Source organism: Globicephala melas, chromosome 20, assembly GCF_963455315.2.
Source record: "Globicephala melas chromosome 20, mGloMel1.2, whole genome shotgun sequence".
In the NCBI taxonomy this organism is placed as follows: Eukaryota; Metazoa; Chordata; class Mammalia; order Artiodactyla; family Delphinidae; genus Globicephala; species Globicephala melas.
The window spans coordinates 37,094,206-37,118,633 of NC_083333.1; the positions used below are offsets into that span (position 1 = coordinate 37,094,206).

Below are 24,428 nucleotides of genomic sequence, written 5' to 3' on the forward strand. Positions count from 1 at the left end.
GAACAGGGTCTCTAAAGAGCTCATTAAGTGAAAATGAGCTCATTAGGGTGGGCCCTAATCCAATATGACTGGTGTCCTCATGGGAGGGGGGGACTGGGACACAGCGACACCCAGAGATGGACCATGTGAGGCCATGGGGAGAAGGCGGCACCCACAAGCCAAGGAGAGAGGCCCCCGAAGACACGACCCCCGCCGACACCTTGATCTTGGACTTGCAGCCTCCGGAGTTATGAGGCGTTACATTTCTGTTGTATAAGCCGCCCAGGCCATGGTATTTCGTATGTCAACCCTAGGAAACTCATACAACGGGGGATGGGGTCAAGAAGAGGAGGAAGACGGCCCAGGCCGTCCCCATTTCTCTCCACCTCTGGCCCTTGGAAGCTCATTTTCTCCAACTTTGGGAGACCCAGAAATGTCATGAGCACCTATTCGTCCCTGGAAGAATCAGGTGTTCAAAACAGAATCACGAATTTCCCCAGAATTGGGACCTAAACAAATGTCCAACCAACACCAGAGACACACCCACCTATGGACTGGTTGTCTCATTTTCGAAACACAAGGCAGCCACGGAACCCCTGTGGCACCCACTTTGAGAACCGCCAGGTCACGGAGCTACAAGCCTGTCACCTCAGATCCGTCCAATCAGCAAGGGCTGAAGTGAGGAAGGGAAGAACCGGTACTTTCTCTCCCCTGAGCAGGGCACTCACGGCCTGGTGGTGACCCCAGTAAAGAACCGAACAGTAACCTACTGTCTTTCCTTGAAGAGGCCGGGGAGGTGCTTGTGCTATGGGGGGTGGGTGGGGGGACCCAGGCTGGTGGTGGGAGGAGAGCCGCTCGCCCGCCTCCAGCCCAGCTGCGGGGGACCCACCCGCCTCCTCTTGCACAGCCAGCCTCTGCACGCCCTTACCTTCCCGCCTCCCGGCTGGTGCTTCAGGTTTTCCGTGGAGCCGATCTTGGACTTGACGTTCTTCAGGTCTGGCATGGGCCCGGGGGCGGTCTGCAGGCGGCTCTTAGCTGCAGACGGCGACTTGGGTGGAGTGCGGACCACTGCCACCTTCTTGGGCTCCCGGGTGGGCGGGGTCGGCAGGGAAGGGGTGCGGGACCGGCTGCCCGGAGTGCCTGGGGAGCCGGGGCTGCTGTAGCCACTGCGGTCCCCGGATTTCCCAGATTCACCTGGAAAGGAAGGAGGGCATGAGGCCAGTTAGCAAAGGGCTATCTGTCCTGGGGTCCGTTCCCAGACTCAGGGCTGGATCAGGCACGTGGAAACAAGGTCAGAAGCTCAGTCACACCAGCAGGAGGCTGCCCATTTCTAGAGAAACGCCTCCACTTCCCAGCCATGCTGCTTTGCGACAGAGATATCCTGCTTCCCAGAGAAGCAACAGAGTGGTCACCAAGGACCACCCAGTACCCCCTAGAGGGGGCCCGACTCTGCCCTGTGGCCCTGGGGCCAGGAGAGGCTCCAGCGAGCTGTGTGGTCTCAGACAAGTCACTTACCCACTCTGAGCTCAGAGGAAAAAATGGTAATGCCTGCAGTGAGTGAGGCCGGGCAGGGCTACATGGCCTGTGCCCTGAACAAGGGCAATGCAATGGTGGGCCAGGGGCCCATCTGGATCCACTGGACTCTTTAACCACAGGGTGAATTTTAAGCTGTTCTCCAAGTTCAAGGCCCCTTTTCCCTCAGACCCCATCCAAACTCCCAGCTCCTCTATGGTACCTGGGCTCCACAATGGTATACCTGCTTCGTGTCTATCTGTCCCTGGCTCTCCAAACAAGCCATGCCACTTCCTGCCGCCCTGCCCTCCCGAGAACCCTCTCCCCACCAAAGCGATGCGCAGCAAATAGCAGTGCACTTTTCCAGGTGCAATGCGGGCGCCAAGCCCTCCAGGAAGGCCGCTGGGCCCACCCCTCTCCCAGCGGAACAGCCCTGGGTTCCCCAACATGCGTCTCTTCCTGCACTTCTCATCCCCCATCACACTTTAATAGTTGGCTATTCCGTCTGCCTCTTGGATTCGTGTTTCACCAAGTGTGGCCCCAGGCACCCCTGCATCAGAATCTCCGGAGCCACCACGGAGGAGTGGGACCTGTAAGATGCAGATCTCCAGGCCCCATCTAGACCTGATAGGACAGAATCTCTAGGGCTGGGGCCTGCAAAATTGGTGCTTCCCACGCTCCCAGGGATTCTTGAGCAGACTCGAGTCTGAGAGCCACTGGGCCGGATGCTGGGCTCCAGCTCTGAGGGTGGCTGATGCCCCCGCCCCAGGAACCATTTGTACCAAACAGGGACCTGCCGGGCCCCAGGCTGGAGAAGGGCAGCTCTTTGCTGGAAGCGACAACTTCTCTTGCCGAGGGGAGAAGGAGCGTGTGGCTGTTAGCGGAGTCTCCGTGTCTGCTGGAACTCCCTCACGGTGCCAAGCTCTGCAGGCAGGGCTCGGTGCCCCCACCCTCTGCCCCCAGGCACACAGGCTGGCTGGTGGACCTGGTGGTGGCTTCAGATTCTTTCTGCGCCACTGAATTGCAGAGCGACCTTAGGCAAGTTACTCGACCTCCCCGGGTCCAGCACAGTGACCGTCACCCACAGGATGCCGGTGCGATCTCACATGTAACCTGGTTGGGGCCAGTGCAGACCTCCAGCCCCCGTATCAGCTCGAGGCACATCCTCCCCTGGGCCCACCACAGCCCTCGGCTGCAGTGAGAGCACGCAGGATTAGAACGGCCCGTTGGACAGACACATCCGCACAAAGCACACGAAGAGAGGAGCAGGAATTCTGACTGTGCCGACGTCAGGCTCAACGTGGGACACCTACGTTTCAGAAGCACGTCCTCCCGGCTCTAAACACCTAAGCCACCCAAGAGGCACGTGCGCAAAGGCATGACCCTGCGGGCGGAGCAGGCTCAGAATTACCTCTCTCAGATTTTGCCCCTCCGTGGGGTGGTTTTTTCTGCACTTGCTTCGTAGCTCAAAAAGAAAAATCCACAGAAAGCCTCGTTATCATCGAGCTTAAAGAGGCCTTAATGAGTGTTTTTTTATGGGCGCCCAGTCATGCCCAGCCAGGCCATCCACAGAGGCGAGCAAGGCGGGGAACGGGGTCAGGGGCTCCATCGGGCAGGAAACAAGGCCAACTTGGGGGAGATCTGTCCACCCAAGAGCAGGTAAGATCCAAAGAGAAGCACACGTTCTTGTTTCCAGTTATGATCCAGTTGCGTGAATCAACTGGCACAATGACCAGTGAAAATAAGCAGCGTCAAAATCATGTAAAAATCCCAGTCCCAAGTCTGGAAGCTACCCCGTACCATACGTATCGTATACGTGCGGGAAAACCCTGTGGGAGAAAACCAACGTACGGGCCTCAGCGAGCGGGCGTCCGTGCAGGCCCCACTCTACGGCAACCTCGAGGAACATCACAGCCAAGACATGCAGCAGACAAGGGCTCTGAGCGGCCACCCCGGGGCCAAGGGGCAGCAGAGGCCCCGTGGCACCCGCCCAGGCCTCGTGCGCAGCCCATATAAGATCCACGGGGCCCCTGAGCCAGCGCAGGCCAGACGCCCCCCGAGTCATGCACAATCTAAACCCAGTTTCCTGGGACAGTCCCCAGGGCAGTGAGACAGGGGCACTCAGCCTGGCTGTCCCCAGTGGAAGCAAGATGGCTCAAGTGAAGCCTTGCCTGGTACTCAAAACCGAGTGGGTTTTACTCACAGGAGCCCGGGGGAACGGGCCCAGGGTGTGACTGCTTAGCTAAGATTCTTAGGTTCTGTCCGAGGGTCCCTAACATCCCAGCAAGTTAGCAGGGGCCGTGCCCTGTGTGAGGTCACCTATAGTGACCTAACCCTCATTTGGGGACTGAAAAACACCTCCCAGGGGCCCTGGACGTGGGGTCCAAGGATCTCAGAGAAGCCCCTTTTCCGTCAGTTACTAGTCTTACGGCTGCTTTTTCCTCGTGCTTAAAAGTCTGGTTAGACTTAGTCGAGCCTCGATTTCTTCATGGTAAAAAGTGGGGATTCAATATCTAGCTCAGAAAATTAAAAGAATTAGACAATGAACATTCGGTGCTTAGTAAACTGCAGGCGTCGATCAGCTACCAGAGCTGAACTGTCAGGGCTTCCACAGCGAGCTCTCCCCCGACTCGGATTCCAGAGAACAGCCCTCTTACCGGTGCCCGGTGGGGTCTTCGGGGAGGGCGTGGTCTTCTGGGTGGGCGTGGTTTTTGCTGGAATCCGGGTGGCGTTGGCCGGGCCCTTCTGGCCTGGAGGGGCCGCTCCCCGGGGTGTGGCGATCTTCGTTCCAGGTTTACCATCTGCCCCCTGTAAACGAAGCATGGTAGAGTGGTTTTCACGACTGGGAAAGGTTCCCGCCACCCGGCGTCAATGCCAGCCCCATTCAACCACCGTGACTCCAAATGAGGCTAAGGTTGGGGTGACACTTTGCCAGCCAGATACAACAAACGTCCTCTACAATGACGAGGGTTTGCTGGGCACACAAATCCACAGCCCCTCCCAAATGCCTACCTTTTCCTCCTGGAGGGACATTTTACATGAGTTCTCTGCAAGAGCTGAGCTAATGTATTTAACAAAAAGTCAACAGAGCTTACAGCAATGATCGAGTTCATCATCCAACCAGTGCCGGCAGGCAGGACATCTGTAGACTCTTCCTACGTGGACACCATTCTCTGACTCCCTTAGGGATTTATCTGACTGGTGGTGGTTAGTTTCAGAGGGACAAGGAGACAGTTTGTTGAAACTGACTGAGAGTGCTAACAGAGCTGGGCCCTATCCTCCTGTTCTCTCCCAAACAAGCCTCAGGCTTCAGTACCACCTCAGGTGTGCTAAGAGCCCTTGGCGGGTAAACACCAGCGTCAATTAGCAAACTGGCCAAAGGTGGAGCACAGGCGCATAAGCACAGTCAGCTGACTGGGGACAATGACTGGGTCTGGGGACCCAGCTGATGACCTTGACATATAACACAAACTCAAAGAAGAAACTGACATGAACTGAGGACCACGAGATGGTTCAGGAAGGAGTAAACTGGTGGGACAGGCATGGCTGCAGAGTGACGCTGTCCGACCCAAAATGAGGGCAACCTGGAAGCACCCCCCGGTTACCAAAGTCAGAAATGGACAAAGGAACCCAAACAGAGTGGCGATTTCCAAGCCGGGGTCCCCTCCGGTGCCTTAGGGCCCGCTGCCACGAGGGCCGACGGGGCGCCAAGAAGGATGGCACGGTGCCTCCTTTTCCTTGTTTCAGCCAGAATTTAACTGTTCTATGTGGCGCTTCTAGGTAAGAGCTTATCCAGAGAAAGGTCTTTGCAGCTAGAAAAGCATACACTTGAAAACCACAGTAGAGTAGCCTCATTCTTTCCAAAGGTGCTTTCCTTACCTTGACTTTCATCTCCTTTGCTCCAGAACTGCCAGTTCGGGGTGTGACAGAAGAGACGTGTTTAGGAGAGGAAGATGGCTCTGGGCACACGGCGGGGCTGGAGGGTTTGATCAAAGGGTCTGAGCTACCAGGAGTGGGGCGTTTGGAGCTAAGGCAAGGCCTATGGCTCAAGGTTTTAGCAGAGGAAGGTGTGGATGTCTTAAACATAAACATGAATAAAATCAAAATAAAAGTCAGCACATGGGAGAAATGAACAAACTGAAAAAAAGACAGTGACTACAAATAAATAAACAGGTAATGGTTTAAAGCCGTGATCGCCAAACTGGATCACGCACCCTCATCAGTCCTTCTCATCAGGAAGAACAGAAAGTGACCATGCATCTCATGTACTTGCAGTTATGCATCCGCTAATACATATACTACGATGCTAACATATGATGAACGTTATGAAACTTGCATGTGGCAGACCTTGGACAATGGATAGACTTTCTGGTATGTTCTTTCTCCAGCCCATTGGCTCTACTTCAGCGCTGCCCTTTGGAGACCACTGGTTTAAAGGTGTCTCGCACCCAAAGAGTTCATGGAGGGCGCCAAAAGTACGTGATTCTTAGGATGTTTCTCAAGAAAACACCTCCAATGTGTCATGGGTCAGAAGTGCCCCAGGTTCTGCTCAATTCCAGGTGGGGAGCTCATGCTGGCCCCCTAACTCCTGGCCCTCTCCCACCGCACCGATAGAATCGTCCTTGCTAAAAAGAGAACTGTGCCTGCCCCAGGTCTTGAAGATTCTGCCTGACACCACTTAGATCACGCGCGTGCACGCACGCACGCACACACACACACGTGCATGCGCGTGCGCACACACACACACACACACTTTCTGTATAAAGTCTCGAAGCTAAACACTGTCTGGTGAATCTTATCTGGCCACTGTTTACTCTTGGCCACGGTCCACCTAAGGAAATAGGCTGGGTGGGCCAGGCGGCCAATGGGACAGGGCTCTGTGAGCTGGCTGGCCTCGCGGAGATGAGAGCACGTGAAGGACGGTGGCCGACACCTGCGGTTTGTCTAGATGGCCTCCGGGGGCCTTGGACGGGGATATGTGGCCCTGGTAGGGAAGGGTGGCCTGGGAGGGGGAAGGGCCATGCCTTCAGGAATACAACCAAGAGGCCAAGCCCAGAGGTGTTCCAAGGAGGATGTCAGAGCTACAGAGCAGGGTCCTGACCAGAGACTTTGTTACTGGGGTTCATCACTAAGGTGGCTGAGACCCTCTCTGCTGCCAGCCTTGGGGAGGACGAGAGCGAAAGGGATGGAGCACGGGGGTGAGGGGAGGGATGCGGGCTGAAGCTCTGGGGCCGCTGACAAGAAAAGCCGAGGGTGGGTACTGGCAACCTCTCTTTCCCCAGCTGTGTGAGGTCCCCCTCCCCTGGCACTGCTCCCTACCTGGCCAAGTGGCCAAGGTTCGTGAGAGATCTGATCCCTTGCTGTGAGGCTGTGAGCAGCTCCAGGGCAGGGACGGCTTCCTGATGGATGAGTGAACAGAATGCATGCCGGCATGAGGACGCGATTCCCCTGAATGGGCTTCACGACTGGCAAGCAGCTATTGCCTTCCCTCAAGTTCCCGCAGGACCCTCTGCTGCCCCACTGATGGGCAGAGTCCTGATGGCGAAGCCGACTTCCTCTAGGGCAGGCACTTTGGGCAGCGACCCTCAACACACGTGACCGAACTCTTGGGGCCTCATTCTGCATCTGGGGACTCCATCAGGCCTCCAGGACTGATTGAGACCCAGGCGTTTCAGGCAGCATGCATATGGGACATCTGAGACGCCTGTAAGGAAAACAGGTCTTCACCTAGGGCCCCAGTGAGGGTTTCCTGGCAAAACACCACCATGAATTTACCGGAGCTTTTTCCAAGATGCACAGTCACGGAGGAGAGTAAACTACAGCAGAAAGGGAGCCTGAGAAGGACCACACTGTTCCGGGTGTGGTTTCGGTGGCGAGCAAGTTGCTTCATTTTCTGGTCCTCGGGGCGTTTCTGAAGACCGGCTGGCGGGATTTCAGGACGGCGCCCACGGCATCATGGCCGTGTCCGCTCAGTATGTAGGGTGTGTGTCAGGCTTCCCTCCTCCAGCCTGTGTCAGCCCCACTCCGAGCTCGGCAGCAACTAAGCCGATCTGCTCAGAGCTCCCCAGTCTCCTCATGCCCCCGGGGCCTTTGCTTGCGCTGCTCCTATTCCTTAAAACGCCTCTTCTCACTCCTACGTCACCAACCCCCTTCATGTTTCCTTCTCGGCCTGCCTCACAGGTCCGCTCTTCTAGGGCTTTTCCAGGACCCTCCGCCTCAGGCTGGAGATCTCCTTCTTGCTCAGTACTCCCTCAGCCCCCTAAGGAAATGGTATTTTCTAGATATATCTTAAATATATCTGTGTGCGTGTATGTATATAGATACATATTTGCTGAGCCTAGACCTGTAGCGGGAAGTGTAAAACGCGCAAATTTCAAACTTCATTGCAGAAAATTCTAACACACCTTCATTTACCGTGAACGTCTTAATTCAAACTACGCTGATGCAACTACAATTAGCATTAATTAATTCATAACTTGCTGACTGCCCTTCCCTGGCCCAAGTGTCCAGGGATAAATGCTAGAATTTTAAACGTTTGCATAAAAACACAAAGCACTTGGAATGACAGTTGTACTTCAGGGACAAACGCTCTCCCCATGTTATATGTAAAGATTAATTCAGATACAAAGCATGGCTTCTTGATCAACTTGATGGCAGCAGAGAGGTTTCATGGTTTTGTCAGCTTACCTTGGTTTTTTTGTCCTCGGGTCCAGCCCCATCTTTGCCTTTACTGACCATGCGAGCTGATGAAATATAAAACGAGAATGTACGTTACACCCATGAGCACAGCTCACAAAGTGCCCGACGGAGCGGAGCTGACTTCTCGGGATCCATACAACATGTCTTGCCAGTGGAAATCCAGCTGGTTTTCTTTCCCCTCGAATCTGTTAGGTTCTCGTTGTTAGTATCAACACAGCACACTGGAGTCACTGCTTGGAGCACCCTGACAAGAGGGGGCAGCAGGCTGGCCGAGGGCAGGGACATGCAGAGGGGAAACTGTTCCGGGCATACGTTGGCACAGGGGCCATCAGGGAAGGTAGACAGTACAGGACCACCTCTCACAGGCTCCCTTCCCGTCTCTGTCGGGGTCAGCCTCCCACAGCCGGGGCCAACCCCACTCCAAGGAGGGGCATTTGGAAAACCCAGGGCCACGGATGGGGCAGCTCAGCCAGGCTCTGGTCCCTGCAGGACCCTCTGCTCATTCAAGGGCCAAGGGGTGTAGGCTGTTTTCCCAGAGCCCGCCCCTCACTAATGGAGGCTTTGGTGACCAGCCCCAGCTGGCTCTCTGACAAGCCCATTCCACTCTTGACCCAACCCTGGAGGGTCTTCTCACCACTTACAGGCTCTACCAAGAGGACTAATGTTGCCATTTCTCCAAGCTAGCAACAATCTAGCTACTGTCAGACATCCTACAGATAACCTCTGGATTTTAGGACCAAACCATTGACGCTTTTGTGTTTGGAAAGCCACACCCGTTGGTGAAACTAATCCACTTGTCTACCAGTGTCACCTCTAACTCACTCCTGTTATTGGCATTCATTATTGAAGACTAGTTATAGGTTTCTGTCTTTGGCTTCAATATTGTATATTCCCTGCTCCAGGGACAATGGGGCTGGTTGGAGCATCTCACTGGTTACTAGAGACCAGATTTCTAGAGTGACCAGCACTGATGACCTAGCCTAGAGGTTTTCAAACTTTACTATGCAGCAGAACCCCATTGGGAGAGATTCCTAAAATACAGAATCCCGGGCTCACTCTGAGACAGTAAGCTTAAGGTGGGGCCTGGGAATCTGCATTTTAATAAGAGCCCCAGGTGGACCTGGTTCACATCTTTTGCCCCAGTGACCATCATCATCTATGTCACAACAAAAGCGTCTGCTAGATCAGCATTTCCCAGTGCTGACTGGCGAACTGGGGAAATGCATACCATGTGTCCTTCTCAGAGGGTCATAATGTACATTAGAATATTAAAGGCTCTGACAAGTCCTGCTGCAGCAAACCCTGTTTAACTTTGTTTCACCTGTTTTTTTTCCCAAACTAATTGGACCATGGAAATCTTTTTTCCCTTTACACACCTATCAACATCCAGTGGACCAGTATTCAATAAAATGCCACTTCAGGAAACACTGTTGTAATCTGTCAAGTCACAGTATTTTGTCCCATACTATTTTGGAGTTTAGGATATTTTAAAGTAGGACTCTTTCTCTGACTTAAATTTTAAATACAGGTTCCTTTATCTATAACAGTTCAAAGTTTTCACGGCGAGTAGGCTGTAATCCACATTTAACAGATGTCTGCAAATGACAGCTTAAGTAGCCTCAATTTCTGGGCCCCGCAAATAATTCTAAAATGCTACAGGACCTAAATATATGAATGCGCTCGACTTGTGGCCATCCATGAGGCCCCCTCTGGAGTAGAAACTGTCCTCTCACTGACAGGACACAGACCCTGACCCTTAGGAACCTCCCCTCCCATCTCTCCAGCTCCTGAAGGGCTGCCGCAGTGACGCTTCCCAGGGCTCAAGACTGAGCCAGGGCTGAGACCCCTGAGATCCCAGCACAGGGACTGGCTGGGCTCTGCTGAGGGAGGAGGAGGTGTTTTCTTCCACAGGCAGTTTTTGTTTCTGCTCACTGTCTATCCTGCCACGAGGCAGGGTGGAGTGGAGTGGGGGTGGGGACTCTGGGCCACCTCCAAATGCTTGTGTGTGTCGCCTGCTACATGTGATGTGTTGTCCACTGACAGAGCCGAAGAAGACAGGCACGTGCCCTCTGAGTCTCTGGGCTAGGAGGACACACTTCAGAACCTTCTGGAAGGCACTGTGGTGTATAGGGAAGGAAGGGCCTTTCGGAGCAAGACCTACCTGGATTCCGAACCTGGCTCCATCACCTAATACTCAGTGACCTTCAGCAAGGTACTTTACCTCTCCGAGCCTCAGTTTCCTCATCTGCAAAGTGGGGCTAATTATGCCCACTTGGGAGGGTTGGGAGGGTTCTAGACAATGAATCTGAAACACATAACAAGCCCTCCGAAGTGGGAGGAGCTGCTATGGTCTCTGTGGAGCGCGGCCCACCAGCCTCCAGCGGGCCGATGGAACCTTGTGGATAAATTGAGTGGCCAGAGAAGCGAACGGGGCAGAAAGCATGGGGCGGGGGTGTTGGTGACATGCAAAACGGCGGGCAAGCGTGAGAGGAGCCTGGAGGGCAGGAGGAGGCGGGAGGGTGAGCAGAGGCCCAGTGGCCGGTTTGGTGGCTGTCCCCCGGGGGCCTTGGAAGCGGCAGGAACCAAGGAGGGGCCGGAAGCTCAGTGGCAGTGCCCGCAGCCTGGGTGGCACACAAGGTCGCCGGGCAGGAGCAAAGGAGCTCAAGACACAGACCTTTGAGTTGAGGAACCCGGCTGACGGGCTTCCCCGGCAGACCAGCTGCAGGCTGCTTTTCAGATGGTTCTGGAAGGGCAGTCTTTTTTGTGTCCTTGCCCTCAGAGGGGCCCCAGGGCTCTTGCTCTGCTCCAGAGGCCCCAGGAACTGCAGCCCCTTCCAAATCCACCTCCGAAGGTCCCTGCTCCTTCTGCACATTGGCTTTGATTTCCACGTGGAACGTGAACTCGGGGGGCTCGTCGTGCCCTTCCGCTGGGGGCCCCTCCCCGGGCCCATCGGGCTCTGAGACCCGGGTCTCTGCAGAAACTTTAGAGAGGAAATCGACAGGGAGGGGGGTGGCACCCATGGCTGAGAAACCAGGGATCCCAGGGGCTTCTCCGGAAACTGCGTCGGGGGTTGGCCCGCCTCGGGTGGTGGGGCTCTGCAGACGTGGGGAGGCCTGGGAGGGAAAGGAGTCCTGGGGAGAGGACTCGTCAGTGTCCTGGTCTTCATCCACCTCCTCGGCCCCCAGCCTCTCTTTGCCCTGCTCCCTCTTCAGAGGCGGCCCCTCCTGGGTCAGGTCTCCCAGAAGCTGGCACTCCAGCAGCTCAGAGCCGCAGCGGCTGCCGTCTGCATCCTCAGGTTCTGGCCCCGAATGCTGGTGTGTGGCCTCTCTGGGGCCTTCGGGCAGGATGGGAGCCCCAGGCATGTCAGACACGTGCTGGCAGGTCAGACCTGGGGTCCCGGGGTCCATGGCCTCACCTCCACGGCGCCCTGGTTCCCTGAGGAAGCTTTCCTGGACAACCTTGACACTCCCAGGCTCCGTCTGGAGACATCCAGGGTAGGTGGGCTTCAGAAAGGCCAGCCCCTCCTCGGCCTGCTCCCCTCGCTTTGGTCCCCACTCCTGGTGGGGCTCCTGAGGGCCTCCTGGTGGGAGAGGCGGCTGGCAGACAGGATGATGCTGGGAAAGGTGAGGGATCGCCAGGACGGGAGCCTCTGGCTGTTTCTCCCCCAGATGCAGCTCGGAGACCCCAGAAGCTTCTTGGCCGTGTGCAGGCTGGACCTGAGAGCTAAGTCCATTAGCAGGGGGCCTCTCAGACACTTCCCTCTGCTGGCCCGGAACTCTCCCCTCCCCTGGGTTTGAAGAGGCGGAGGCGGCAAAAGGTTAGCAAGAGCGCATTAAGTGTTTAAGAGAGGGGACGCACTTGGGAAGAAGAGAAGGCCATTTAAACGGCACCTCAAGCCCACCTAACCAAGAAAGGAGCCCACGCTCTGGGCTCACCCTCGTTGCTTTTCTTTGCTCAGAATGAAAGTTCTCTTGGTCTATCTGCCACCAACTTGCTGAGTGAGCACCTCCCCTCTCTGGGCCTCAGTTTTCTCATCTTTGGACCAAAGCCCCGTCTAGTGGCAGCATTATCCCTCTGCCCATCGTGGGTCTGGTTGGGCTCCGAGCATCCTGTCATTAACTGGGGCTGCCTCGTGCTAACTCCATCAGCCACGAAGCTTGTCCTCCTCTCCAGGGACAGCGAGCCCCCCGAGGACTCTGGCCTCTAGCTGGGACCTGGCTGGGGCGCAGTGAGGGTCTCTTTTCCTCTCCTTCTCTCTCTTTGCTGACTGAAACCAGCAGGTGCCTACAAACCCACCCTGACAGATTTGAAAAGCCCAAAACGTATCAACATCAGGGCTCAAGTCTTTACTACCAGACCTGCCACGAGACCCCAGTAAACAGAAACATGGTTCAGGTGCATCCGGATCGTGGATTATGGACAGCCTTCTGCACGAGGTGAGGCGACCACCGTGGCAGTAAAGATGGTCTGCACGGCAAAGACATGTGCGGCCCACGGGGACCACTGCTTCACCCCTATCACACCACTTGCCATGTGCCAATCCGGTGGATGGAGGGCACACTGCCCTTTTTTCTGCTTCATTCATGCGACATTCACGTGAATCCCTCCTTAAAGTATCCGTGTATTGGGACTTCCCTGGTGGCGCAGTGGTTAAGAATCCGCCTGCCAATGTAGGGGACACGGGTTTGATCCCTGCTCTGGGAAGATCCCACATGCAGCGGAGCAACTAAGCCCGTGCGCCACAACTACTGAGCCTGTGCTCGAGAGCCCGTGAGCCACAACTACTGAGCCTGCATGCCACAACTACTGAAGCCCACGCGCCTAGAGTCTGTGCTCCGCAACAAGAGAAACCATCGCAGTGAGAAGCCCGCGCACCGCAACAAAGACCCAACACAGACAAAAATAAATTAAAAAAAAAAAAGTATCTGTGTATTAAGGACAGTAGTCGTATGCTCATTGGTTCTCCTAATAAACATTCCGTATTTGTTTTAACTCCCAACTCTTCAAACATCCTACCTAGTTCCAGAACAACTTCATGGCTCTCCTCTAAACAAAATCTGGAACCGCAAAGGATTGGGGGTCTTGGAAGAGAAAGAGACTGGATGAGGGGAGGGGAAGGAGGTGGGAGAACACAGGTGTCCACACGCATGGGTAACACGTCCCTCTCGCCCCAACCCAGTCGGAGTCCTTGCAGTTGCCCACTGGACCCTTATCAAGAGGCCCGGCTCACCCTTACCTCTCACCCCTACACTGGGGCCTTGAGCTCACCATCTCACTCATCTCGTGTTCCTAGCACCGCCACAGAGCCTGCCACAAGGCCAGGGATCAGGACATGAAGGCGTGTCAGGAAAACGTGCTGATTTCCACCTTCCGCGGGGTCTACAGGCACCTCACGGGGGCCCTTGGTCAGTCTCAGGGAAGAACCGCCCAAACGACAGAGAAGGAGGAAACAAGCTGGGCAGCAGGCAGCCTGAGCAGGTGCCTCAGTGCCTCTTCTTCCCAACCCACTGCTCAACAGACCAGAAGCGGCAGCAGCTGCCGGTCCTTAACACCCACTGACGGGCCAGGTCTCCAGCGCCTTCTGGGAAAAGCTTTCCTCCAGAGCTTCCTGGAAATTGCTCGTGATGTGGATGTTACTGTACTCTGATATGCTGCAGGACTTTAAAGCCCCTCATTAAATAGAAACAAGGGCACCAAACACAGCCTGAGAAGTTACCAACAGATGACAGTACAGCACACGTGTGCACGTGTGCGTGTGCATGCGTGTGTGAGGAACCTTAGCTCATGCCATTGCACTCCCGGAGGAAGGAGCCAGGCTGGGAGAACATTCTATTCAGCTCCCAGAAGACTGTAAAGTGCTCAGTAAATATGAAACATAGCAATCACCGGGGGTGGGTCCAAGGTAAAAAATATTTGGGAAAACACAGTTTAATGTGTTAAATTTGTGTCCCCACACTCCCTTGGGAGACCTGGTCCTGGAGACACTCACAGAAGAAAGGTCTACCCTGGTGTGAGCAGGGGTGAGATGGGTAGGGTCTCCCCACACCTAATACTCAGCCAATGGCAGCTCCATCCTGAAACATCTTATCTGTCTTAGTACGTCATGAACACAGGCTGCCAGAGGTTTTCCTTCTGCAGCAGGAAAGCAAGAGAGAGATAATAGCTGTGCTTTTGTATACACGGCTCTCCCTAAAGCTGCTTGTTTTTGTTCAGAACAGACTGCAGGCCTGTGTCAAATAAAACGTTTGCGGATCACGAGTGAGCCTGAATTTCACAAGGTTCCACTGGAGGGAGCTTGGGCTTGGCCATGTGGATCAGCAGCTCCAGTCAAGACATTAAATACTGGCCTTGGGAGTAGAGGTGGAAACCTCCACGTGTTAACAGATTTGGTGCCAATTTCCCATGGCAGATGTTACCTGGTGTTCATCTTTATATCTATATGACTCTAGGCCAGTGCTGGGAAAGTCAAAAATTCAGTTAGCACAAAAGTAAAGTTTCTAGGAAAGCGGATGGCCTGATCTTTTTGTTGCATGGAATATGTTTTAGGGGCATGGAGACATAGCCTGCAATAAAAATTGGTAGAAAAAACTCATTCATTTCTTTTTATGGAAATAGATCATCATTTCCAGAGGTTATAAAAACCTCTCATTTTACCTAAAAGCTGCAAATCATAACCGAAAAGAAACAGGAGGCAGGATTCTAGTTATTTAACACATAGACTGAGGTTTCCCCTTATAATGATTATCCCTTCTAATATTTTCTGAAGCTCTTTGTAAGCCTAAGAATGAAAACACGCCTTTCCATGACATGTGAGATGAGAAACCCCAGCCCACTGCGGGGCAGGGACCCCTGGGGAGCAGAAGTGTGTTAGTTAGGCTTCAAAACACCTTCAAGGAGACATTTCTTCAGGGCCCAGAGTCTTCCTAAAGTCAGATGGCCCCAGTGGTGGCGCTATACAAATCCCAAATCACTTTCTGGAGAAAAGAACAGTGTTTTCCCTGCTTTCTTACAATCTAGAAGCTTCCACATTACACAGTAGACTGTCAAATTCATTTATGCAGCAAATGACGGAAAACAAACCCAGCTAGGCTGTATTGGCGGGGTCTCCGTTTCCTAAGATCAGGAATCTCTAGGATTTAAAACATTGAGTTCTTAAAACATGTATGCTCAGTGATTATACGAAGTTGCTTTTCTTGAGCACAGCAGTTTTGGTCCCTGAGAAGAAAATCATAACAAGGTTTGAAGGCTGCACAGAAGAGAGTTGAAAAGAAACAGCTCAGTGGTGATTTGGTGGAGGCTTTGCTCCCGGGACAGGCCAGAGGGCCGCCTACAGGGGAAATCACTCATCGTACGTATTATCTGCGTTTCTCCTGGTCATTGATTCTCGACTCCCCATGCTGGGCAGGGCCAGCGCCTTTCAGAACACTGAACACCTCAGGAAAGACTCAGAAATGGCTAGATAGAGCTAGAGCTCTTTCTCTATCTGAATAGCCCACCTTCGATAAAAATCAACTCCTAAAGACCAGGAATTAAGGCCCAGGTCCAAATTCTCTTTTCAGGGTAGGTAGGGTCCATCCGTGTCACCATGCCCCTCTTCCCGGCCCCCCACATCACGTGGCAGGCGATTCTAGCCCACTGACCTTGGGTCACATGTCCAGCAGCTTGGTCTTCCAGGTTGGGGGTGTCTCCAATGCCCGCTTCTTCAGCTGGTTTGTGTGTCAGCAAATGAAGAAGATAAAAGCAAAGACGGTTACTGTTTGCTAGAGACAAAGCTCCCTGCCTCTTCCGCTATGTTTCTGAAAGCATTCAGGAAAGGCACACCTTAGCAGCACCAGGGCGCTGCACCTCTGGCTCTTTGCAAATGTGACTGCCGGGGACGTGGATGAAAACAGCTCACTAAACAAAACCCACACAACCACGCACTTTACGGGCGACACAGTCCAGTAGGAAAGACCTTCTCCACAATGGGCCCAGGGTCCTCAGTACCCCACTCAACAAAGACACAGGACAGGTGAGGTCAGAGAAGCAATTTGCTGCTCGGCCACGGCTGTGGGAGCTGTGTCCGGGCGGAGGCTGCCCTCCCAGCCCCAGCCAGCGCTCCTGGGGCGGCGGGCGGCAAAGGTGCAGGGAAGACTAGGCGCGGGCTGTGGAGGCCGGCTGCGGTTCAAACCCAGGTGCCACCATTACTCAGCCTCTCTGGGCCTCTGTCTCCAACTCTAGAATCCCAAGGTGATGACACTGGCTCACCTTGCAGAAGAGTGGTGAGGATTCATATAAAATGGTGTGAATGTATTTAGCAAAGTGCCTGGGACACAGCAGGGGCCCCCCGGCGGTTCAGTTTCTTTCCTCCAAACTGCTGGGCAAGCCCTTTAACCTCATGCTTAGAATAGGGAGGGAGGCCAGCAGTGTCAGTGAGCAGCTTTTGGGGTGTCTTGGGCTCCTGCTTAGGGAGCCACAGTCCATCCCAAACAAAAAAAGACTGAGAAAAGCTACTGATCATCAGTGGTACCAAAATCAATAAGCTTTCATACAACACCAATTTCTGCATCGTGAAAAAAATCGGGATATTGCGGCAGGACAATGGATACAACTGTCCAGAAGAAAGGGCCCCTAAAAGGCAAGTTGGTCACATCACACGCTGACGTGCGGTGACCCCATGATCCCAGGAGAGCCAACATGCCCTGATGGACAGTGACAGGCCACCACCCTGAGAAATGCCCACCAGCTGCTGGCTGGGCCATCAGTCTTCTCTGCCAGTCCTGCAATGACTCAGTCTCTACACCTAAACCAGAAATGCCAGGTTACCACCACCTGCCATACGGGTCCACCACAGAGAACACGGCGGAGGCAAAAGAAAGAGCCCCTGGGTCGCTGGACAGACGCACGATGGCCTTATAAACAGCCAGCCCGCTGGCTGGCCCAGGGCAGCTGTGGCGAGGGGCAGGGGGCCAGCAGTGGGCTCGGGCAGCTCCCCCACTGCCAGTTCCTAGGCAGGAACATCTCTGGGTCCTCTGCACGCTGACACTGTACGGCCTGTGAGGTCTAACGGTGACAGCTCCGCGTTACTCGACAACAGCCGACTGTCTGGGAAGCACAGCTCCGAGCATAGGTCTGATCTGAGTTTCTGACAAGGTTATGGAAGAAAGGCTCAGAGTGACAGCAAGTCCAGCTAAATGGCACGGAGTCCTGGAGACAGAGGACACGAGGAGGCGTGCCGACGACATCACCGTCGTGGCACTGGGAAGCCCACCGCTTTCGCTTTCCCACGCGGTGTCTTGATATCCTGGTCCTGATGCAAATCAGAAACAGCGGGCTGCTGCCCACATCTCTGACATCCCCTGATCCCAGCAAGGGAGATGCTCAGAGAAGCCAAAGAGAGGGAGGGTGTGTGACAGTGGCTGGGCCGTCACATCCCTATATGGCTTCTCCATATCCCTGGAGCCCCAAGAGGGCTCCACGCTCACCCCGCAAGGCAGGGATTCCTGCAAAGGGATGGCCACACTGCACCCCCAAATGGACCTCAAATGGGAAGTTTCACAGGAGAACCAAGATACAGCAAAGGGGACATGCCCAAGTGAGGTGCTATTGTTAAAGCCACCAGCTGAAAAAATGTCCCCCCAACTCTAAAACCTCCCGCTTCATTGAGGATGTAAAGGGTGGAGGGGGAGAGAATTTTTGAGGAGGATTTCTTTAGAGACAGCAGCTTGGGGGGGTGGGGGGTGGCTGCCTGGCCACCTCCCATCTCATCCCATCGAGAGGGTTTCAAGGCACCAGGGGGAGACACGTGGTGTGAGTTCTCTATGGTTAGGGACATGGTGGACGGCTGTCAGAAGCCCACCTGGGAAAATCAGAGGAGGAGAGACACGCTGGCCCTGCCTTGGTGGCAGAGCAAAGCCTACGGGCAGTCTGCATATCCACAGTCTCTTGGGGCAGAGAACACCCATGTTCCCCATGGACCTGCTGTGGGCACAGGGCAGGGGAGGGGGCACCTCGGGCCACATGCAGCAGGGCCACTGATGTGAGCAAGTCGACCTCAGCAGGCGAGAGGCTGGAGACCCCAAGGGGCCAAAGAGAGAAGACATGTCTGCTGGAATCCAACGCAGAGGGAGGGGCCTTCGGAGGGATGACGGGGATGGTGAACGTGGGGTGTCTGGAAGAATTCCAGAAAGGTCCCCACAGAGAAAGAGTCAGCTTTAAACACCTGCAGACCACGTGGAGCTGGCTCACAGCAGCGCCAGCACAGCAAGAACCTTCCTGCCCCTGCCCCGTCCTCGCCCGCTCCCTAGTCCCAGAGAGGAGGGGCTTCAGCTCTGGCTCTTATGCAGGACTGGACATTCTAATCAGCATTTGCAGACTGGGTTTTGTGACGGTGGAAACTTAAAACACTTTTGATAACTCGGAAGTGATCAAAAGTCAAGAGGTGGCTAGAGTTTTCATCCCAGGCAGGGGAAGAGCTTCGCCCACCGACACAATTGTAAAGGGACAGCGGGAGACAAAAGCCAAGTTACCAAGAGTCGTTTGTCCCACGGCCTTCAAACGACCTTCACTGTCAAGGACGGGGCCTGCCAGCTTCTGGAACATCCCCCTCCACCCATCTCGGAAGACCAACTTGCAAACAGAAGCTACTTGGAGGAGGCCGTGGAACTGCTCAGCGCCTGCCCAGCGCTCCCAGCACACAGGCCCGGGAGAGGGCTGCAGGCTTCCTAGACTGCTGCCCTGAGCCCTGTCTTCAGGAAGGAAAGAAAACTCCTGCCGGGGGACATGTCCCCCGCTGTCCATTGCTGGTGACGTACGGTCCAGAGCTCTTCTGAATTTCGTGCTGAGCACCCTCCAAGTCACCAAGCCAACGGCAGAGTCGTGCGTAAGCCCAGGGAAGGGGACGGGAAGGAAGTGACAGCCAGGGCTCTGGGCTGTGCTCGCTGCTCCCTAAGGGCCTGGGCAGCTCACAGGTGACTCTGGCGGCCCCGCGTCCAGTGCTATTTCTGGTCAGTGCCCTGTCTGGGCTACGCCCCATCATCTGTGTTGACAGGACAGTCTCATCACGTCTGTTCAACGCTGATACGTTTGAAAGGATAGTCCTAAAAATGGATGCTAGATGACATCGCTGAGTTCCTCGGGGACTGTCCAATTACAATCCTCCAAAGGTGTGGGTGGGCCACCTTGATGCTGCTGCACACTCGGCTGCCACCCCCCGCAAGGAGCTGTTTACCTCCGAGGAAGTAACCCTGTTGCTGGCAGAGTCGCAGCAGGAGGGTGGACTGACCTTGGGGGTGAAGGCTGCCACCAGCCTGCCTCAGAGAACTCTCTGGAGCTAAGACAAGGAGAGGAGGAGCTAGAAGGAATCCAGAGGTCCTCTGTTCTCTGGGAGGCAGGCAGGCAGCCAGCCATGGAAGCAAAAGGGCATCGGGCTCAGAACAACCAGAGATTCCCAGAGGCTGGTGTCCACCCACATTCCTGCTGCACTTGGAGACGGGCATAACCCCACGTGCACCCGTCCTCCAGCAGGGGAGCTGGGCACCCCGACCTGGGAGTCACCCTCACCTGTGGTTCCTTCTGGGATCTCCGTGGGGGGCTGAGCGGCCGCCTGCTCACCGGGGGCTCCCTCATCCACTAAGGGTGCTGTCACATCTGGAAACCACGGAGAGTCACCTTAGGGGGCCGGGATGAGCTGTGCCACACCCCTCACCTTTGCTCTTTGGGGGATGCAGAGATGCAGGGATGGGGAGGGAGAGGGGACTCAGCCACATGCAGAAAAGCAGCCCCACAGAGCAGGGCCCAGAGTCGTGCTCCAGCCTTGACATCTCTCCAGGGAGCACAGCAATACTCTGTTTGAGTGGCACCCATGCACGAGACACCCAGGCCCTCTGCCAGGAAAGCCAGGACAGCCCCCCTGTAAAGACTGCAGTGAGAGGGACGGCTGGGGACGGTCGCAAGTGTTTTTAAGGAGGAAGTGTTGAAAATCAGATGACTGGTCACAGGTGTTTGATCCTTAGAGCAGGACAGAACAGGAGAATGGGATTGGGACCAAGGCAGTGCAGGAACCCTGCAGTCAGGGCCGGAGTCTATGGCTCTGCCGGGAGGCTGGCTTTGGGCAAGTCCTTTGTCCTCTTAGGGTCTCAGTTTTCTCATCTGCAAAATGGGAGTATCACTACCAGGTGACCTCCAAGTTCTCTTCCAGTTCTAATCCCCCTGTCTCCCGGAGCCCATGACCCATGGTTTAAAACCACAGACTCCCCTGGGTGGCAACGAACAGGTCGGCCCTGTCAGGAGTCAGGTGCTTGACAACAGGCCCACAGATGGGTCCACCTTCAGAGCAGAGGCTGGAGGGAAAGATCTACCACCAGGAGCTGCTGTTGGTCTCTCATCGAGGTGAACACTTCCAAATCGGCATTCTTCCCTGAGCAACGCCCTGGCATACTCCCAGGCCCTTCTGGGCAGACATGAGGAGCTGTCAGCTTTGAAAGCTTCCCAAGCGCCTGACTCAGGTTCGTCAGAAGGAGTCCACTTTATTATGGTTGTCTCGGGAGCAGCCTGGCAGAGTCCAGCCACAGCAGGCTCCCCCATTCCCCGCGGGGCCAGAGCTGACGCTCTTGGGATGCACACACGGACAGGGTCCAGAGTGCAGCAAGACTTGGTTGGTAGATTCTTCCAGAATAAAGCTGATTTGGAAGGCTGGCAGAAAATCTGCCATTAGTGTTTCAGGACCTTCTCAGGGCGGTAGGCAACTTGCAGAACTATCCTAACAAGGTCAGCAGGCTATGTCTTAACATCACTGGCTCTAAGAAGGAGAGCAAACAGCATTTGGTCTGGTATTCTCTTCACTAGGCTGAGAACTTCAGAGGTGGGGGGCGGGCAAAGTGGGGGAAGGGCCACATCCACTATATCCTCCACAGATGCACCATCAATTGGCAGGCACCTGACAGCCACTTTCTGAATTCATCCAAAGGTGGATGCTTGGGGAGATGCTGGGGCCAGGTTCTCATCAAAGTCATGGGCAGGGCCCAGGGAAGTGCTGAGAATAGAACCTTGGAGAGGATGGAGAGAAGGAGGGGCAGATACTGCTGACTGGTTACTCGAAAGCCATTCTCAACGCCCTTATCCCTTGATTTTTCCTGCTAAAGAGCCTGGAAGGCAAAATGCTCAATGTCCCAGCCTCCCTTACAGCCAGGGGTGGCCATGAGACCCAGTTCTGGCCAATGATACATAAACAGAAGTTGGTTCGGTGGGGCCTGCAGAAAAACTGTTGCTTTCCTAATAAAAAGGGAACACATTTGGTTTCAGGGTTCTTTTGGCTTTGCTACTTTCTTTCTTCTTTGAAGGCAGATGTGATGCCTGGAGGTACAGCAGCCATTCTGTAACTATAAGGCAACAATCCAGCCATTAATGATGGCAGAAGATAAAACAGTTGACACTGAGAAGCTGCTGCCCAAGTCCAAACATTTTACTATGTGAGACAAATAAACCTCTTCATATGTATGTCACAGTTAGTTGGGTTTTCCGTTACCTGCGATCAACACGGTCTTGACTGATATAGATGGGAAGCAAGAGAAGATGGTCAAAATCAGGACCAAGGAACACTTCAGGAAATACGTCAGCAGCTTTGTAATAACTTAGACACCAAATGTCTACAGAGGACAGGTTAGAAGATGGGCTGGAACTAACACCATGGCCAAGGTCCAGACACCCAGGCCGAGCTCAAGAAATGAAAGATACTAAACCAAGACCCGTCCCAAAGTGTGAGCTTGGAGATGTGCACTGACCTGCCCTTTCCTCAGCCAAAGGGCTGCTTTAGGACCTGCTGGCTCATGAAAGAAGTTTTGGGAGGACAATGGGCGAGGAGCAGGGGCTTGGTGGAGCTGACGTCAGGCCCTGCTTTGCCACAGATCCCAGCCTGTTCAAGTGTGGCTGCCTCAAAACTCACACACGATGAAGCTGCCCATACCTGACCCTAGCGAGCAAGGCATCAAAACAGAGCGTGGCTCCCACAACATCCGGGGCCTGAGCTCCATCCTGCAAAGCACTGAGCGAGCTATCTCTCAGCCAGAGGGAGAGGCAGCAGCAAACGCAGCCAGGAAGGGTGGCACGTATGAGCTCAAAGCGTGGCTAAGCGCAGGCTGGAGCATGGAAGGAGCTGCTTGAATAAAACCATGAGAAGAGGGAGGCCCCACCTTCTGCCGTTGGAGTGCTCTTAGCATCAGAGGTTTCAGAGCCTGGTTCCTCAGATCCATCATCGGCCGGGGTCTGCAGGGGAGATTCTGGAACATATACAATGAGCCCCTCAGAATGGCTGCCTCTCTCCACCCCTGCCTTTGACCTCAGAGGACCTCGGGGACAGTGTCTTTTGGAGCTGAAGTCACCCAGCGTGGAACCCAGATGGATGGACTGTGGCCACATGACAAAACCACAAAGGGGACCAATCCCACCCCCACCCCAACACAGCTTGGCCCCCACACCAGGGTCAGCAGGCAAAGAGGCACGCAATGTTTACCTGTTCTGGGACGAGAGGAGAAATTGCCTTTTAATTAGCTTGTGGTTCCAATTGAGACAAAGGCTCTTATATTGACAAACGGGCGGCAGACACCAGAAAGCTAAGCCACAAGTAAACTTGGGCTTTGTGTTTCCCTACTGAAGAGACTCATGGGAGATCACTGCCATGAATTAATGACCATTAACGACCTGGGAAAACACTCAGAGATCCAACTCCTTCCTCTGCAAAGGAATTAGCTCAGGGCAGACACAGTACCTACTTCTATTCTAACTGCACACTTGGCTGTGTCTCCAAGCACCGCCCAGAAAGCCTTGAGTTACACTTGAAATGTCAGCCGTCGCTACGTATAAGAAAACTGTCCTTTCAGAATCTAAAGCCAAGGGAGCTCTGATGGACTCTGCAAAAGCCACTCCACCTGGGGTGGGGGCAGCCTTGGAGACAGAGGACAGGAAGCTGGTTCTGCATGAAGCAGACTCACGAGACGAAAAGAGGCAAGTGGTGTTCTAGCACCCTTCGAGATCAGACACGTCGCACCCTCTGCTAGAACGCCATCCCTGGACACGCAGCCCTGGCTGCACCCATCCAGCCAAAGAAGGGCTGATTCTAAAGAAGCTTCCGGTCCTGGAGCTTGCCAAAACCTGCCAACTCTCTCAAGTAGGCTCTGGACACATGGTGAGGGAGCATGATGCAGACTGCCTGCCGGGTCTTATTACGGACCAGCCTCGACTGTCAGAGCACAGAAGCCTATGGGCATGACGGTGCCTCAAACACTTGTCCCCCAAACACCCCTCCCCCAATCCACCCCCAGCCTACAACTGTCATCATCTGCTTTATCCTTGTTAAATTTCTTGGAGGGAGGGAAGGAAGGAGGAAGAAGCCTCTTCTGAGGGTCTTCTGGAAGGTCTAACAAGTTAACTCATTAACACCTTTTAATTCATGTGGGTGCATTATTTTATCAGTTAACCAGCTTTTACCCACTTTGCAGCTCTCTTGGGCTCTATCTAATCCTATTCCAACTTTTAGCATCAATGCAGATTTACAGAAAAACTGCAAAGATAGACCAGAGAGGATACCCCACACCCAGTTTCCCAAATTCTTAACATCTTACATTATTATGATACATTTGTGACAACACAATATATATATTTTAACTTAATTTTTAAACCAGGCTACCCTAAACAGAGCATCATTTTTCTTTTTTCTTTTGGCTGGTGGGATCTTAGTTCCCCGACCAGGGATTGAACCTGGGCCACAGCAATGAAAGCGCCGAGCCCTAAGCACTGGACCGCCAGGGAATTCCCAAGAGCGTCATTTTTTCACTGGCACAGTTCATCTGGGGCAGAGTTCAGTATGTTGGGATTCTAAGTTGGATTCTACCCACAAGAGTTTAATAACTGAAGCTTCAAGGAGACTTGGCTAAGGGTGACCAGAGGCAAAAACAGCTGACATGGAGCTGAAGGCTATACCAGCCCCATAATCTCAGAAACGAAACTTTGTCATCTGTAAACTGGGGAAGGCAACCTCCGCCTCCACTGGTTATTCTGAGCGCTACCTGAGACGTCGGTGGCCAAAGCGCTTTGCGAACTTTTGTAGAGTCCTACAAAAATGCCTGAATTATCTTTTTTTTTTTTAAGATTTTTTTTGATGTGGACCATTTTCACAGTCTCTATTGAATGTGTTACAATATTGCTTCTGTTGATTTTATGTTTAGGTTTTCTGGCCACATGGCATGTGGGATCTTAGCTCCCCA

At 54.0% G+C, this 24,428-nt stretch overlaps 2 protein-coding genes across 11 annotated transcripts in view; both read right to left on the bottom strand.

Annotated features, from left to right (window-relative positions):
- LOC115849115 (microtubule-associated protein tau) overlaps nucleotides 1-24,428 on the bottom strand; it is a 102,777-nt gene that overhangs the window by 19,966 nt on the left and 58,383 nt on the right. For 2 of the 10 annotated variants that reach the window (XM_030850045.2, XM_030850040.2), the window contains exons 3-9: nucleotides 22,359-22,445; nucleotides 19,732-19,818; nucleotides 15,831-15,896; nucleotides 8,179-8,234; nucleotides 5,371-5,568; nucleotides 4,149-4,299; nucleotides 908-1,173 (exon numbers count right to left, since the gene is read on the bottom strand). In XM_030850045.2, coding sequence (XP_030705905.1) covers nucleotides 908-1,173; nucleotides 4,149-4,299; nucleotides 5,371-5,568; nucleotides 8,179-8,234; nucleotides 15,831-15,896; nucleotides 19,732-19,818; nucleotides 22,359-22,445 — 911 coding nt within the window. The remainder of the gene's footprint in view (nucleotides 1-907; nucleotides 1,174-4,148; nucleotides 4,300-5,370; nucleotides 5,569-8,178; nucleotides 8,235-15,830; nucleotides 15,897-19,731; nucleotides 19,819-22,358; nucleotides 22,446-24,428) is intronic. The other 8 variants (XM_030850048.2, XM_030850046.2, XM_030850050.2 and 5 more) reach the window with 5 other exon arrangements.
- Nucleotides 8,241-11,712, bottom strand: LOC138842467 (microtubule-associated protein tau-like). The gene has a single exon (XM_070044472.1). It carries the CDS (start codon nucleotides 11,595-11,597, stop codon nucleotides 10,449-10,451), a length of 1,149 nt encoding a protein of 382 aa, XP_069900573.1. The 5' UTR covers nucleotides 11,598-11,712; the 3' UTR covers nucleotides 8,241-10,448.